The sequence below is a fragment of the Papilio xuthus genome, unplaced genomic scaffold (assembly GCF_000836235.2).
Source record: "Papilio xuthus unplaced genomic scaffold, Pxut_1.1 DF826961.1, whole genome shotgun sequence".
Classification (NCBI taxonomy): domain Eukaryota; kingdom Metazoa; phylum Arthropoda; class Insecta; order Lepidoptera; family Papilionidae; genus Papilio; species Papilio xuthus.
The window spans coordinates 1,704,065-1,721,731 of record NW_013531688.1 but is presented as its reverse complement, the minus strand read 5'-3'; the positions used below and the strand labels follow the sequence as shown (position 1 = coordinate 1,721,731).

The 17,667-nt window shown below is 37.2% G+C and overlaps 1 protein-coding gene across 1 annotated transcript in view; it reads right to left on the bottom strand.

The window, feature by feature from the left end:
- Positions 1-17,667, bottom strand: part of Chbp (chlorophyllide A binding protein) — a 38,639-nt gene that overhangs the window by 8,354 nt on the left and 12,618 nt on the right. Inside the window, exons 10-36 of the mRNA XM_013315367.1 lie at positions 17,424-17,653; positions 16,748-16,964; positions 16,075-16,167; positions 15,412-15,641; positions 14,465-14,669; positions 13,760-13,855; positions 13,052-13,278; positions 12,343-12,562; positions 12,084-12,179; positions 11,395-11,624; positions 10,690-10,909; positions 10,467-10,559; positions 10,155-10,384; positions 9,641-9,848; positions 9,375-9,470; positions 9,002-9,231; positions 8,441-8,660; positions 8,275-8,370; positions 7,947-8,176; positions 7,504-7,720; positions 7,122-7,214; positions 6,811-7,040; positions 6,300-6,507; positions 5,785-5,880; positions 5,456-5,685; positions 4,988-5,207; positions 4,743-4,838 (exon numbers count right to left, since the gene is read on the bottom strand). Coding sequence (XP_013170821.1) covers positions 4,743-4,838; positions 4,988-5,207; positions 5,456-5,685; positions 5,785-5,880; positions 6,300-6,507; positions 6,811-7,040; positions 7,122-7,214; positions 7,504-7,720; positions 7,947-8,176; positions 8,275-8,370; positions 8,441-8,660; positions 9,002-9,231; positions 9,375-9,470; positions 9,641-9,848; positions 10,155-10,384; positions 10,467-10,559; positions 10,690-10,909; positions 11,395-11,624; positions 12,084-12,179; positions 12,343-12,562; positions 13,052-13,278; positions 13,760-13,855; positions 14,465-14,669; positions 15,412-15,641; positions 16,075-16,167; positions 16,748-16,964; positions 17,424-17,653 — 4,857 coding nt within the window. The remainder of the gene's footprint in view (positions 1-4,742; positions 4,839-4,987; positions 5,208-5,455; positions 5,686-5,784; positions 5,881-6,299; positions 6,508-6,810; positions 7,041-7,121; positions 7,215-7,503; positions 7,721-7,946; positions 8,177-8,274; positions 8,371-8,440; positions 8,661-9,001; positions 9,232-9,374; positions 9,471-9,640; positions 9,849-10,154; positions 10,385-10,466; positions 10,560-10,689; positions 10,910-11,394; positions 11,625-12,083; positions 12,180-12,342; positions 12,563-13,051; positions 13,279-13,759; positions 13,856-14,464; positions 14,670-15,411; positions 15,642-16,074; positions 16,168-16,747; positions 16,965-17,423; positions 17,654-17,667) is intronic.

Sequence of the window (17,667 nt, the reverse complement as noted above, 5' to 3'; positions counted from 1 at the left end):
AGCACCACATCGGAGACGGAAACGGCAACGGCATCGGGATCGTCCAGCTTGAAGCACACTCGCTCCCATGGGTAGGATGCAAAGAAAGACCGCATCCCATCCCAGTCTGCTGACCTGTAGTGCCATAGTCGACGGTGGCCATTAGGTTTGACCCGTGGGCGACGCGAGATAGGCACTCTCGTCCGGATCAGGCAGTGGTCCGACGATCCCAAGGGGGCATCGACAGAAACCAAATAACTGTCCGGATGTGAGGTCAGCAGAAGGTCCAACAGGGAAGGTGTATGATCGTCCACATCTGGGATTCGCGTGGGCGAGGAAACCAGCTGCGCCAGATCATATGACAAGGCAAAGACGTGGACAGATCTCCCCGCGTGATCGGTGGTACGGGAACCGAGCCATTCGGCATGGTGGGCGTTGAAGTCGCCGAGTACCACAATTTCAGCGGAGGGGATCTGTGCCAGAACGGAATCTGTAGCCGTTTGGACTTGCTCCATGAGTCGGTCTATTTCGGCATTACCGCTATGGGACCTATAGAGGCACGCATAGACTCGCGGATGGTCATCGCTATCTACGCGCAGCCACAAAATAGATAGGTCCCTACCTTCAAGAAGGCTGAGGCGACGAGAACAGATATCCTCTCTGACGTACACACATTGTGACCGTTAAATGACATTTTACCGAAATGGGTAGGTAATAAGCGTCTTCGACTATATATTGATGGTATCTTACCGTTGGTGCCGGCAATGGGGAATGTGACTGTGAATTTGGCTGAGCCGTCAGTGGAAGCGGGAACCGCATTAGCATTTATAGTATCGAGTTGTTGATTAACGACTTGTGTGTTAAAGACGTCAACGCCGTTTGCCGTGAGGTTGTATGTGGCAGTAGCGCAGGTACCATCTTGGAACTCTTGGGGATAACTCTCGATGTCATACCAAAGACCCATGTACTGGAAGAAAGACACAATGTTAGTAAAGAGTAACACATAATATTTTAATAGTGAGTCTGAGTAGAGGAGTCGACTTTTTATTCATATAAAGAATTTTTTAATAATCCATTTCAAGCTATTAACACAACACTGGCTTCTTCTACATTCATACATTTACTCATACATGGAAGTCGGATTCGGGTGCTTTAAATATCGTGCTTCTTGAAATTTCTATCAAGACAGTGCGGCAGTATAAAAAGGATGGTCCGGCCCGACACTAACTGTCTTCCGCGCCATTTTCTTTTGTTAATCTCATAGATATAAATATAATAATTACCGCATTAAGATTGAAATTGCGCACGACATCGATGCTTTCGTCACACTGGCCGCGGAAGACTACAGGAGTGCCGCCCGGAGTTGGGTAGTAGAAGCAGCTGTTGTCAGTGTGTTCGATCTTTTGGTAGTAGCGTTCGTTTAGAACGTTGATGTTGTTAACAGTATTGTTGATGTTCCTTTCTGCTTCGACTGATAATGACCTTGTACGACTGAGCTTCCAACTCCAAACTGAAAAATTACAAGAGATGTTTCAGGTAGATCTAGGCAACGTTTTACATAATAATAAAACCCCAATTAAATGATTATTCAAATCTTTTTAAGATCGGTTAACTGGTGTAGGCAAAGACGCAGTACTTTTAGTAAATATAAATTAACTGTTTGGCTTACCTCTTCTCCTTTCTGTATTAATATTTCGACAACTATAAACCAGTGCATATGAATCGTAATCAGTGTCCAAAATCCAATAGTCTGAGGGCTGTGAAGCTGGAACAAAATATTAAGGTCAATTTTGAAATAAAAAAATCTAACACGCTTCCTAATAAGATCTTCTTTAGCTACAAATAAAATTTACCATTCAGATAGACAGTAAATATAGAAGAGTTTAAGTTTATAAATATGATTTGAATTATAAACAAGCTTTAGTATTAATATTGGTGCTAAAAACTTACAAACTATCTGAGAAAAATATACACAATATAGAAGAAAACTTACTGCCAGGGAAAGTAACAAGCAATTTTCCTGTATTATCCGTAGTCGCGAGAACGGCAGAACCAGTCATCGTATCCAAGGTCTGGTTGATGACTTGAGTGTTGAATACGTCGACTGTACCGTTTGGAGTCAGGGTATAAGTAGCCTCGTTACATGCTCCGCTTTGGAAGTCCGATTCATAGGTTTCGATGAGACGCCAACGTCCAGCGTACTAGAAGAAGAAAAGCAAAGCGGTCAGGAATGTAGGATCATCCAAGTCAAGTTGTGTCAACCTATTGCTGTGGGGTATTTCAAAGGTTAAGTGGTTGGTTACTAAGAGAAACTAACGTGGTCTGGTTATCAAACAAATATAATAATTCCTTGGAGATTTTACAGAAATACTTACTCTAACTGGGTCAAAGTTCTGCACCACAGTGATGTTAGGGTCACATTGTCCAACGAATTCTACAGGTGATCCGGGAGGTAATTCGGGCAAAAAGAAGCAAGCCTCATCAGACTGGTCAATATCTTCATAATACACGTTGTCCAAAACGGGAATGTTGGCAATAGCATTATTGATATTCGTGTTAGCTGCTGCAGATAATTGCTTCGTTCTACTGAGTTTCCAACTATACACTGTTGAAATAAATATAATATAATATAATTTGCATTTTTTCAATAATAAATGAAATTTTATTTAAAAACTTAGCGGTATTCCAAACTTCTACGACTTAGGGTCCTTCAAGAAGCGTTTCACAATCTCAAAGGCATACGCATCGGCGGTTCCTCTGGCATTGTAGATGTCCATGGGCGTCGATGAACAGTGTGCCTGCTGCAACTTTGTCCCTTTATCTTATATAAAAAAGAGTAAGTAATAACAAACCTGCTCTGAAATCATTTCCTCTGTTCACACAGCTGTACGCTAAAGCGTAATTATTATAATCTGTGCTCAAAATCCAGAATGGTATTTGAATTGCTGAAACAAATAATAAAAGTACAATAAAACATTTAAAAAATATCCAAAGATATAAAAGATTCTTCTTTTTCCTGGCCTTATCCTAATCATGTGGGATCAGCGCTAAAGGTTTTATAAACCTTAGGGTTTTGGATTATTTTTTTATGGCCAGCATCCTGCCAACCTTACTTGGGAGGATGCAAAGATTATCTTAATAATTATGGAACACTTTATGACAGTATTTTTGACACTATTTTGGAAGGATAATGCAGGGATATAAGCATTAATTACGTTGTGTTTCGACATGATGACTATATTTAAATACTTCTAAAATCTTAAAACAAAAGACATTTTGGATGAATGTTTGTTACAAGCTATCTCCGGAACGCCTCAACGGATCCTGATGAAATTTGGGATAGTTGTAGAACATAGTCTTGAAGAACGAATAGAAACGAGTAATTTTATAAGAACATTACAAATAACTTACGACCCGAGGCTTCTGTAAGAGTTATCAATAATCTTCCACTGGAATCAGTCGATGTAATACTAACAATGCTTTCAGACATGAATAATTCTTGGCCCTGAACATTGAACGATTCCAGATCCGCAGTGCTTCCATTGACTTGTGAATACTGATGTGTGACACATTGACCTGTTTGTTGATCTTTAGGGTACGCTTGGATTTCAAACCATCGTCCTTGGAACTGTAAAAAAAAGGTTAGCTTAGATGTTTGCTTTCCAAAATTAGCTGAACTCCAAAATAGTAGTGTCACTTCATTCCCAATTACCAATTTTATATACCCTAATTACTGGTACTTTAAATAGTAACATTTGGCAAATACACAGTCACAGTTTAACTAATAAATAATATGTAGGTTAGTATTGTTAGGAAGAAAATCCGACATCATGTCGGTGTATCGTTGCAACACTAGCCTTATTAAAATATCAACACTTATGTCCCTTCACTATTCAATCTGACACTTGTCTTGGGAACTTAAGCGTGCCATTCGCTCCAAATGATTTTGATGGATGGATGTTTGTTTGTAGGTATCTACAGAACGGTTGAACGGATTTCCATGTTTGGAATACATATAGAACATAGTCTGGAAGAACACATAGGCAATTATCACTCAGAAAGAGTAGCGAGCGACCGCGAAACGACTGGGTCAACAGTGGTATTGTCTCGTCTTTTTTGTGTATTAATAATTACCTGAGTTAAATTAAAGTTGGGAACAGCTTGTATAGTATTGTCGCACTGTCCTGGGAATACGACTGGTACTCCCGGCTGTGGTTCTGGATAGTAGAAGCATCCTTCGGGACTTTGATCCGTGTTCTCGTAGTAACGCGCATCGAGCACCGGTATCGTGTTAATAACGTTATTGATATTAGAGACAGCGGTAGGCGTCAACTGCTTCGTTCTACTGAGTTTCCAGCTGGCAACTGCATCAATGTTCAATTAATAAAATTAAATGTATAAGACCTTTTTTTAATTGTTTTTTTCTAGTTTAATCTAGCTCTATCGTAAGTAAGTTCTTGGAGAATGTTTCATATTGCATTTTAAATTAGGAATATTATTCAGATCTTACGTTTTGACATCCTGGATTGGAAAGCAGTTAAAAAGTGGAATCTGACTAATATTATAAATGCGCACGTTTGGATGAATAGATGGATGGATCTTTGTTATAAGGTATCTCGAGAAGGGCTGTATGGATCTCGCTGAAATTTGGCATAGATGTACAAATTGTGTTTTTAAGACTATCTTAAAAACACAAAGTTTTTTTTTATTCCACGTGGACAAAGACTCTGACAACAGTTAGTAATTAATATAAATAAAATTACCTTGTCTACGTTCTGCATCCAAATTGAAACACGTGTATACCAGAGCGTATGAAGAATAATCCGTACTGAGTACCCAGTAGTCAGTTGACGTTGTTTCTGTAATTTTATTAATTGTTATTTATTTTTCAATGACCATCAGCTAGACCTCCATCGAGACTTTGTTATTCCTCGGACTGATTGTCAAATTTTTCCAACCTCGATGCCATAAAGTATTATTAAAAAAAATACGTTTAAGGTGTACTTACGATTTGTACCGGCGATTGGGAAACTAACAACAATCTTCGCACTATTATTTGGATCTGGTGTGAGGGTTGCAACACCGTTAATAGTATCCAGGGTCTGGTTGATGACTTGAGTGTTGAAGACATCAACCACAGTACCGTTCAAGGTATACAATGCGTTGCTGCAGGTACCGCCTTGGAAGACAGACGGGTATGATTCGATGTCGTACCATAGACCCAAGTACTGAAATTAATAGAAAGATCATTAAAATTGAAGTCATCACAGTTTGTTGAGATAATAACCATGATAAAAATATATAATATATTAACTAAAATATACATAAAAGTAATAGGTAAAGTAAAAAGGTATTGTATCCTGTCTCTTCGTCTTTCTTTCTCACTCTTAAATTGAAGATTTGTTAAAGACATTAAGTTTTTATTATTATTTTCTGTAGATCTATATCTTTAACTTTTTTTTAATATATTACTTACATCTGCCAGCCTGAAGTTAGTAACTACAGGTATATTCATATCGCATTGTCCTCGGAACACAACTGGCCTGTTCGGTGCTGGTGTTGGGAAGTAGAAGCATGCTGCGTCTGTTTGTACGATCGATTGGTAATACCGTGGGTTCAGTACATCTACTCTGTTTATAATCTGATTGATGGCATTGGCTGATGCTGCTGACAGTTGTCTATCACGGCTTAGTTTCCAGCTCCATACTGAAAAGATGGGTTGATATTAATGTCTTTAAGATTCTTTTTATATTTAATTATTGCTGCGCTATTTATATTTAATAGTAGAAAGATGATTTAGAATACCTCTTCTCTGTTGAGAGTTTATATTTCTGCAGCTGTATACCAATGCGTAGTTAGAGTAGTCAGTGCCCAAAATCCAGTATTCAGACGATTGTGGTGCTGCAAACACATTTAAATATTTAAGTCAGTCGCTATAGTAATGATGTATCTTACTTCTTATTAATATAATAAATGCAAATGTTTAGATGGTGGATGTTTGTTAGAAGGTATCTCCGGAACGGCTCAACGGATCTTAATTAAATTGGGCACAGTTGTTTACTATTTTTTTTTGCGTGGACGGAGTCGCGGTCTACAGCAAGTTATTTGTAAAAGGGATGCAGTAATTAATGAAATTATTTATTTGTCATTGATCAACACCACACGAGTTTACGAGTTACAAGAGAAATTTAAGAAGTTCTGGTACTGTCTTAGTCGAGACTGCTAATTGCAGTTTTTTGGTGCTGTTTGCTCAACCACTGTTAAGATTTATATATATGAATATTTTATTTGTTAGTTCTTTTACAGTCTAGTATAATTACCATTAGGGAAGGTGACTATTAACTTTCCACTGCCATCAGTAGTGGCGAGTACTGCTACTGCGGTTTCAGTTTGTAATTGTTGGTTCACTACTTGAGTGTTAACGACATCCACAGTCGAATTGGGAGTAAGCATATAGTTAGCTTCGTTACAAGTTCCAGCTTGGAAATCTGATTGGTATGTCTCGATCATACGCCATCTGCCTTGGTACTGTAAATAGAATGATCTTATTACATCATCATTAGCTTACAATACGTTCCCGATGAGGGGCTTGAAGCCTACCCTAAATCTACGGTGACTAGGCTAGGTTTTTTTTCTAGCCCTCAATTGTAATTATCTGTTCCTGTATATTTATTTGGTTCAATATGATAAAAGAAATTAGGGCTGCAGAAAACATTGTATTCTTTTCTTAAAGATGTTGGATGAATTCGTTTTTGTATATCCTTATTTGGAGACTAATGAACTTGGATTTTGAGTACACCTTCTTTTAACAATATACGATGTGAAACTTACTCTGACGGGATCGAAGTTTTGTACGACAGGAATAGTTTGATCACATTGTCCAGGGAACACGACAGGGTCGTTGGGACCGAGGTCTGGGAGATAGAAGCAGGCGCTGTCCGATTGATCGATGTTCTCATAATATCTATTTTCTAATACTTCGATGTTTGCAATCGCTGTATTAATAGCTGTATTGGAAGCTGCTGACAATGTCTTAGTCCTGCTAAGCTTCCAGCTGTAAACTGAAATTTAAATCAATATTTAGTAAAAAGTAGCATGAAAAGAATAATTTCATATCTATAGGTAATTTAATGAAAACTCACTTGCTCTAAAGTCTGAATCTCGGTTGACACAGCTGTAGGCTAAAGCGTAGGTATTGTAATCCGTACTTAAGACCCAAAATGGTATTTGGATTGCTGAAACAATTAAAATAGTGAACCTCAATAAAATAAAAACAATTATAGTAAAATCCCACGATTTTAAAAGAACCAATTGTTATAAAAAGTTTTGTTGCCTAGAGGTTTTTAAACAGATATTATTATTATAGAAAACATTAAATTGCTTTAAATTGTGAATAAGCGAAGAATTATTTTTGGAGACAAAAATATCCAATATTATAATGAGTAACTTAACTATAGTATAGATTCACCTTTTATTGTCAGAACACTGTACACTATCAACTTGAGAAGATTTTAGAAAACTTACTTTGGGTGCCTTCCCTCAGCGTGATCAACAATCTGCCGCTACCATCGGTCGAAGTTACAGAAACAACGCTCGAGGTAATTCTCAATGTCTCATTGAGGACGTTAAATGATTGAAGGTTCAGAGTTGCAGTGGTTGCAGATGTGTATTGATGGTTGACGCATTGACCGGTTTGTTGGTCTTTCGGATATGCTTCAATTTCATACCAAGTTCCAGTGAACTGTAAAAGTAATTTATTTGAATGATTTTCACTCAGCAGTAAACTCGCAGGTTAGCCGTCTTGATAAACAAAAAAAAAATAGGTTCTGTTCCAATTTTAAATCTCATAATTTAAGAACACTGACCGATCCCAATCTACGATGAGACCAGCATGTTCTAAACATTAGTTCACTACAGCAATATTGAGTTCCTTAGTAACGATCAACGACAATTATTTAAATCCTTACTTGAGTTAGGTTAAAGCTGGGAACGGCTTGTATGTTCGTGTCACATTGACCAGGGAAGATTACAGGTACGCCTGGTTCTGGTTCAGGGTAGTAGAAGCAACCGTCTCTGCTTTGGTCAACATCGTTAAAATAGCGGTTGTCAAGCACGGGGACAGTATTTATGACATTGTTGATAACGGTGTTTGCGGCTGCCGATAACTGCTTGGTGCGACTGAGCTTCCAGCTACCAACTGTGATATAGAAAATATTATTAATAAAAGTCATAATACTTGAATGACTCATTTCTAATAGAGTGCAAATAAATCATAAATTAAAATGGAAAGCTCACTGCTACGACGTTCATCATCGATATTCCTGCAGGAGTATACCAACGCGTAAGAAGAATAATCAGTACTCAATACCCAGTAATCAGTTGATGTTGTCACTGAAATATAGAAACAATTAATCATCATCATCGACCTGCCCTCAATACAGAGGATAAAATTAATACATACGATTTGTTCCAGCGATAGGGAAGCTGACTATAACTTTAGCGCTGTTCTGAGGGTCAGCGACTAATGTTGCTACTCCTCTGATCGTGTCCAAAGTTTGGTTCACAACTTGTGTGTTGAAGACATCTACTACGCCGCCGTTGAGTGTGTAGAAAGCATTGCTGCATGTACCGAATTGGAATACGGTAGGATACGATGAAATGTCGTGCCATAAACCCAGGTACTGAAAGTAATTTACATTAAATTACTCATCTTACAGTATACGAAAAACCAATTCTGTTTAATATTTAAAAATATTGATAGCTTAAAGTCCTTAATCCATTACACCTTTTTTTTCTTTTACTAATTAAACTAATGTGTGTGATGGATGTGTTTGTTTGAAGGTATCTTCAGAAGAGCTGAACGGATCGCGATGAAACTTGACATACATATAGAACACATAATTATACACATACTTATTATGTTTTTTTTTAATTCCGAGCGGCCGAAGTCGCGGGCTATAACTAATAATTAATACAATATAAAATTATCGATTTATATTTATTTAAGTTTCAAAATAATTACCTGTCCAAGATTAAAGTTAGTCACGACCGGTATATTGGGGTCACATTGTCCTCTGAAGATAACAGGCGTATTTGGCGCTGGCTCTGGGTAGTAGAAGCAAGCGGCATCCGATTGCTGAATGGATTGATAATAGCGACTGTTCAAAACGTTGACTCTGTCGACGACCTGATTGATGCTGTTAGCAGCGCTAGCTGATAACTGTCTAGTTCTACTGAGCTTCCAACTCCATACTGAAAAGGAAACAATGGGGTTAAATAGAATATGATGACATTTCTTATTGAGATGTAATAGTTATATTTCATAGTAGAAGGTAAGTTAGTTCTTAGTAGTATTTAAAAGGAGGGAAGCGTTTAATTTTGACTACATTTCTTACCTCTTCGCTGTTGATTGTTGAGGTTCCGACAGCTGTATACTAAAGCGTAGTTATCGTAGTCGGTAGCCAGGATCCAGTATTCAGAAGGAGCTGGAGCTGAAGACAGAAAATAGTTATTAAGTATATTGTTTTTTTTACCATTACACACACGTTGATTTAGTTTTATCAATTTATTTATATTCTTGTTAATTTCTATTTGAATCTTATAATTTATTTTATTCACTGCTCTTGGACTATTAATTGTACTTCCAAGTAAATATTATTACCATTAGGGAAGGAGACAAGTAATTTCGCACTGCCATCAGTAGTAGCCAATACTGCAGATCCATTAACGACTTCTAGGTTTTGGTTGACAACTTGTGTGTTGCTTACATCAACTGTAGCGTTCTCTAGCAGTCGGTAATTAGCTTCGTTACAATTACCAGATTGGAAATCGGATTCATAACTCTCGATCATACGCCATCTGCCCATATACTAGAAAAGAGGTTGATTATAAGTAATTTACGTAAAACAAATGAAGGTTGAAACGAGTAGTGAATTTAATTAAAGTTAATATTATGTTTATTAAAAATAAATCTCTCATTTCTCTTTGTTAAAAATGAGCAAGAAGATTGCTATTAAATCCCATTTTCGTAATTTACCTTCCTTTTTCTTTATTTACTATTGTTACAATACTTTTAGAATTATCGAGAGATGTGCCAGGATCGCCCCAAAATACAAGTCTGTATTCAGAGTAAGCGCATGAGCAATGTTTTTAGAAACTATTTATTTTTAACTTACTCTAACTGGATTGAAGTTTTGTACAACACTTATATTAGGATCACACTCTCCAGGTAAGATGACAGGTTGTCCGGGTGCAATGGTCGGCAAGTAGAAGCAAGCGTCGTTAGATTGGTCGATAGTCTCATAATATCTGTTGTCTAGCACTTCGATGTTGGCTATAGCGTTGTTGATCGCCGTGTTAGCAGCAGTAGACAACTGTTTATTTCTGCTGAGCTTCCAGCTGTAAACTGTAGATATATATTTTTTTTAGAATAAGATACGATCTGATAGATTTGGCTTTATTTGCTCAAAAATTATAGCGAACAGTACCTGCTCTGTAATCTGATCCACGGTTAACGCAGCTGTAGGCCAAAGCGTAGTTAGAATAGTCCGTGCTCAGGACCCAGAAGGGAATTACTACACCTGGATGAAAACATTATGAATAAATTATTTATGGCAGCCAGTAATTTTAAAAACATTTTAAAAATAATGGAAATTAAAAGTCAATTTTGTAGCAAAATCGATTTTTAATTAGTAAATATGTGATACTAACGGTCATTGCCTTCTGTAAGAGTAATTAGTAGTCTTCCACTGTTATCTAAAGAGTTGATGGTCACCACGCCGTTGGAGGTTCTTAATGTTTCATTAAGAACGTTGAAAGAGGCCAGATTCAAACTATTTGTTGGTGAATCTAATGTGTACTGGTGGTTGATACACTGACCAGATTGTTGGTCTTTTGGATACGCTTCGATTTCGTGCCATGTTCCTGAGAACTAAAAAAAAATCGCATCATTGTAATCGATGAAAGGTGATACAAGAATCTTTTACAGTTTGGACAAAATTAGTTATATCTTTACTGGTTGGATTTAGATAAATTTGAAAACCATGTCACAAATTATTTACTTTATTTCCTGTAATATTACCAATAATAATTCTTAATCTGATTTCTTAATTTAGCGACATTTGCAATTTTTGTAAATATTTTGGCTGTAACAGCAATTAGTACTATTTGCTTGCTAGTGATCACTTTAAATAGATTTTATCATCTTCAAAATGTATAATGTTCTATACATAAAAATCTATTGCTCTTCATAAGTCTCGCTAAAACTCGAGAACGGCTGAACGGATTTATCTTGTCTTGGTCTTGAAATGTTCGTGGAGGTTAAAGGTAAAAATTCAAATATTTTCGGGAGGTAATTAAGTTTTTTTATTCCACGCGAACGGAGTCGCGGTAATGTGTAATAAAATTACTAATTACCAAGTTCAAATTGAAGTTAGGAACAGCGGCAATATTCGTGTCACACTGTCCAGGGAATACGACAGGCTTGCCCAGTTCAGGTTCCGGGTAATAGAAGCAACCGGTTACACTCTGGTCTCTAATTTGGTAGTAACGTTGGTCCAATACTGGTATGGTACTGATTACTGAGTTTATAGCAGTCGTGGCCTGAGTTGTTAGTTGTTTAGTTCTGCTGAGCTTCCAACTTGATACTAAAACAACAATTAGGAACAAGGATTAGATTTGGGATGATACAATCACAACATAAAAATATAATATCTCTCTCTAGGTGACTATCAATTAATAGACGTTGGTTACCAATTTGGTAAACTTTGCCGATCTTTTGCTAAGCGAAATATTTTTTTTACACTGGCAGTTTTTGTCTATTCCTCGATATTTGGCAATTAGAATTCTGTCCTTATTCGTAATGTTCGAATGTTTTAAATGAGATTAAATTTTACACAATCGTACTAATAAATGCATATGTTTAGATGTATGGATGGATGTTTGAAGATATCTGCAGAACGGCTGAACGGATCTCAATGAAATTTGGCGTATATATAGTACGTAGTCTGGAACAACACATAGTCTTCAAGTTTTTTTTATTACGCGCGGGCGGATTTGCGGGCGGTCGCTAGTAATTCTATAGTAGTTCAAGTACATGTAAATACCTTGTGATCGTTCATCGTCAAGATTCGTGCAGCTGTATACCAGGGCATAGGACGAGTAGTCCGTTGATAGAACCCAGTAGTCGGTTGTTATGTTAACTGAAATGTAAATGTAATAATTAACCTCTAAAATCTAACCTTTAAGAACTGTAAAAACATCATAAATGTATTATTTAGTATCAGATTAAGTTAATTCTGATGATTATATAATACATATAGCAAATTGCTTAGATGCTTTGTATTAAAGAACTGTGTTACTTACGATTAGTTCCAACAATTGGGAAGGTAACAAGGAGTTTAGCACTTCCGTCAGTAGATTCTCTCAAAGTCGCTTCACCCCTGATTGTGTCTAATGTCTGGTTGATAACTTGTGTATTAAACACATCAACAACTCCGTCCCCTAATTCGTAGAAGGCGTTAGGGCAAGATCCATCTTGGAATGGTGTAGGATAAGATTCGATGTCGTGCCATAAATTCAAATACTGTAAAAAATTCTTCATTTATGTATTCAAATAGAACAAATTTTCTTACTCTAACTAATATTATATATGCGAATATTTAGATGGATGGATGGATGAATGGATGTTTGTCTGAAGGTATCTACGGAACGGCTCAACGGATTTTGATGAAATTTGGCACAGGTGTAGAACGTAGTCTGAAAGAACATATAGGATATTTTTTTTATTACCGCGCGAACGGAGTCGCGGGTGACAGCTAGTAATATTATAAATGGGAATGCTTAGATGGATTTTGGTATGAAGGTATCTCCGGAACGGCTCAACGGATTTTGATTAAATTTGGCCTAAATGTAGAAAATAGTCTGGAAGAACACATAGGCTACTTATTAAGTTTTTTTTTAATTTTTCGCGGATGGAGTCGCGGTCCACACTTAGTAAATTAATAAATTTCTCTTATTCAATGTTAAAATCGGAAGAAAAGTTAGTTTTTAAATTAATAAATATAATAGTTACCCTAGCTACATCAAAGCCAGTAACGACTCTTATGTTTGGATCACATTGTCCTCGGAAAATAACAGGGCTGTTACTGGGCACTGGATAGTAGAAGCAACCAGAATCTGATTGGTCGACGATTTCGAAGTAACGGTTGTTGAGTACATCCACGGAGTTAATTACACTGTTGATGTTATTAATTGCTGTTGGTGTCAAGTTTCTGGTGCGGCTGAGTTTCCAAGCAAAAACTGAAAATTAAAAAAGAAATATATTTCTTGAAGAAAGTCGTGTTAGTTACACTATTTATAACTCAAGAACGGCTTTACCGATATGTCTGAAAATTGGTGAGGAGGTAGCTTAGAGCCAGGAGACGGACATAGGATACTATTTATTCATTTTTTTCGAATTCATGCCTTGAAGAGTTGCTTTCTATTTAACTTACTAATATTATAAATGCTATTGTTTAGATGGATGTGATGTGGATGGATGGGTGTTTGAAGACGTCTCTAGAACGGCTGAATGGATCTCGATTAAATTTGGCATACGTATAGAACATAGTCTGAAAGAACACATAGGCTACACTAAGTTTTTTATATATCCACGCGGACGGAGTCGCGGGCGACAGCTGCTTTAACATAAAAACAATTCTTCTTTTGTATTTCTAAACCAGGTGCTTTACACCTTGTATTAAGGATTTTAGTTATAATAGTTTAAAAATAAAATTGTAACCTCTTTGCTCCTGAGCGTTGATGTTCCTGCAGCTATAAACTAGAGCGTAAGAATCATAGTCAGTGTCTAAAACCCAGTAATCCGCTGGTGCTGATGCTGAAAAAATACAGATTATAGCTTAGTATTACTTACAATTGAACTATAAATTAAATAGGTATTATCAGCTCAATTGGTTGATTTTGTAATAATTTCCGCTGCAGCATATTACAATCCTAATTCTTGTCAAAATTTGGCAATAATTCGCAACTAATTTGCTATTTGTTGCTATTTGTTGAGACACTTAATAAGAGTGAACTGCTTGTTTATGCGTTACCTTATAATTAAATTATAACGCTATCAAGTTTTAGGCATTTAATTTTAATATTAGCAAATTTTTGTAAATTTACTAATATTTCTTGTACCATTCCAACTAAACTACGCTTGTGTTAGGATATGGTTTACAATAGTCGAATAGCGGGATTCGAACGCCCGACTTTGTGATCGGGAATCCGCACCCTTAACCATTAGGCTATTGGCGCTTGGTTTTAGAATCCTTTGGCGCGAATGGTGCGCTTTCGTTACCAAGTCAAGTGTTACAATGACTAGTGAGGGGACATAAACGTCGACATTTTAGTAATGCTAGTGTTGCGTCAGTACACCGGCACAGTATCGGATTTTCTTCCTAACAATAGTAAGGCGTTTTTTTGTTCTATATAAAATACTCACTTCCAGGGAAGTTGACCAGTAATTTGGCGCTGCCGTCAGTCGTCGCGAGAGTCGCGGTACCGTTTATTGTGTCCAGCTGTTGGTTTATTACTTGAGTGTTGTAAACATCGACCACGTTGTTATTTAATGTGTACGTAGCATCATTACATGTGCCAGATTGTTGCTCCGTGAAATAAGTCTCAATTAGGCGCCAACGTCCTAAATACTGAAATGGAAATGAAAATAATATTAATACTTTTAATTACAAGAGCGTCGGTGACTCAGGGGTGCACTTGACTTGCAATCAGCAGGTCCTCGGTTCGAATCCCGACATGTAGAACCAATGTGTTTTTCGATTTCCGATTTACATATGTACATTTATCCGACGTTCTTACGGTGAAGGAAAATCGTGATACAACATATCTGAGAAGAAATTCAAAGATATGTGTGAAGTCAACCAACCCACACTTGGCCAGCGTGGTTGACTATAGCCTAATCACCCTTAACTTAGGGTAGGCTCCGAGCCCCTCGGTGGGGACGTATAGTGAGCTGATGATGACTTTTATTAGAAAAAATATGAATAGAGATGAATAAAAATAGTAAAAGCGTGACTTAATACACAAAAACAAATTATAAGTTTGTTGCTAATGGGAAATCTTCAATCACTTACGTTGGATTTCTGAGACCAAAATCACTATATATCTTCATTCCTGTCATTATCTTCGACAAAACAGAGATAACATTATGATATGAATTGGAATTTGGTCTCAGGAACCGATGGTTAGAGTTCGTAATGTGAATTGTTAAGTAGCTTGTTTAAATCCAATATTTTAAAACAATTGTTCAATTTTAAAACAGCGAAGATACAGAAGTAACCTTACTTCTTGATATGTTACTAATATGTTCGTTACGTTTTTGGTGAATTCCGCACGGACTGTATCGCGAGGAAAAGCTAGTATAATACTTACGCGAGCAACGTTGAAGTTCTGCACGACAGGTATGTTTACGTTGCATTGTCCTGGTAAAACAACCGGTTGACCCAGTGGTATATCTGGTAGAAAGAAGCAGGCGCGATCTGATTGGTCAATGGCCTGGTAGTACTGATTGTCCAGAACTACATTGTTGGCCATCACACTGTTCATGGCCGTGTTGACAGCGGCCGATAACTGTTTCGTTCGGCTAAGCTTCCAGCTGAAAACTGTTGAAAAAAATTGTCTTATAGCATCTGTTCATTACACAAAGGGGCTCGGAGCCTACACTAAGTTAGGATGACTACTCCATAGTTAACAATGCTAGTCGAGTGCGGGTTGGTTGACTTAACACATGTCTTTGAATTTCTTCGCAGATATATACAAGTTGCATCACGATGTTTCCCTTCACCGTCAAAACGTCGCATTACGTAGCGGGATTTGAACCCAGGATTTGCAGTTTAGAAGTCAAGTTGTTAACCCTAAGCCACCGATGCGCTCTTATATGTGTTATAACGTTTTCAATCGAATATATACGAAACAAGATGGGTACTTTAAAATTTTCGTTAACTTTTATTAATTCACTTGAAGTACCAAAGTCTTAATTTTACAGCCAGCCTGGATTTAATTATCATATTATGTAATACATAAATGCAAACTTACTTTTTCTGAAGTCACTTCCATCGTTGATACAGCTGTACGCTAATGCAAAATCGTTGTAATTTATACTGAGAATCCAGAATGGAATAACAACCTCTGAAAAAAAAAACATAAATTTGTATTACATTCTAAAACAAAGACTTTAAAGGCGTGAGACAGTAAAAAATTAGGACTTGTTTTGAGCCTCAATTTTTTTTGCCGTAGTATGTTTTTAAATATTCTACTAGATGGCGTTGATTTAATAAAACATACTAGAAATTTTTTTATATCAAAAGGTGACAAACGAGCGAGCGGCCACTTGAAATCGCTAAAATAGCGAAGTGACTGTTGCCCATAGACATACGCATTTGCATATGCGTAGCCTACCTTAAATTGACGGAGGAGAGGATGCACAGAAAGAAAATATCTTTCCTTTTCATGTATCCTCTCATCCGGAAAGTCCAATTGCACTTCCTTCCTTATAAGAAAAAGGGTGGGAAGGGAAAGAGGACTAAATTAGGCCTCCGGGACGCACACTCATCAGACGAAACGCGGAATTGCTTCCACTTGACGCCTGTCTTCTGTGTGGTCGTGGTATTTCACGGGGCGAGCCTGGCCGATTCGTGCGAAGATGTTAAAGCGGGCTCTACCACTGTTAAAATAATAAACATCATGTAGTTTAGAAGTATTTCCGTACCTCCAGTGTTTGTTTGTATTCTTAATGTTAATCTGCCGCTTGAATCAGTCGATTGGAATGCCAGAACTGAATTTGTAAGGCCTAGGAATTGGTCCGTTACACTGGACGATACCAGGTTCAATGTATTACCGGTACCAGTGCTGTAAGTGTGGTACACACACTGACCAGTTTGCTGTTCTTTAGGGTATGCTTCCACTTCGTACCATACACCTTGGAACTGAAAGACAAAAGTTTTATAAGAATAGCAGACACCCGAGACTTCGTCAGGGAAGAATTAAAGTATCCTATAATCCATGCATCAGCAACCCGTTTAAGTCAACGTCCAAAATCGGTCCAGGCGCTCTAGACTCAGAGTAAACGCATCCTTGTGGGCATACAGACAGAAAGACAAAGATTTTAAGAAATGCACGAAATATGTTTTTTTTTTATATATTACAGACATTCCAATTACATTAACATGTAGATGTTGCCCACGACTTAAAATAAATTAAGTATCAAGTTCATATTTCTCCTGCATACATCAACGGCTCAGCTGTTTTGGAGAAGTACAAATGAGAAAATGAAAAGCTTGTGACACTTGATTTAGTATCCAAAACTTTTTCTCGGATGTTATAATTATTTCCTTTTAAAAATGACTCATCTCATAATTGTTGGTACACTAAGATAAATCATTTACCTGCTGCAATGAAAATCCTGTCACTACTGGAACATTTACGTCGCACTGTCCTGGGAATCGGACTGGAACGTCAGTCTGCGGCTCGGGGTAAAAGAAACATCCCTCGGGGCTCTGATCTTTTGCCACGAAATATCTTTGATCCAATACTTGGACGTTGTTAATAATTGTATTGATCGCAATATTACCAGCAGCAGTCAGTTGTTTCGTTCTACTCAATTTCCACGCGTATACTGAAATTAGAGAA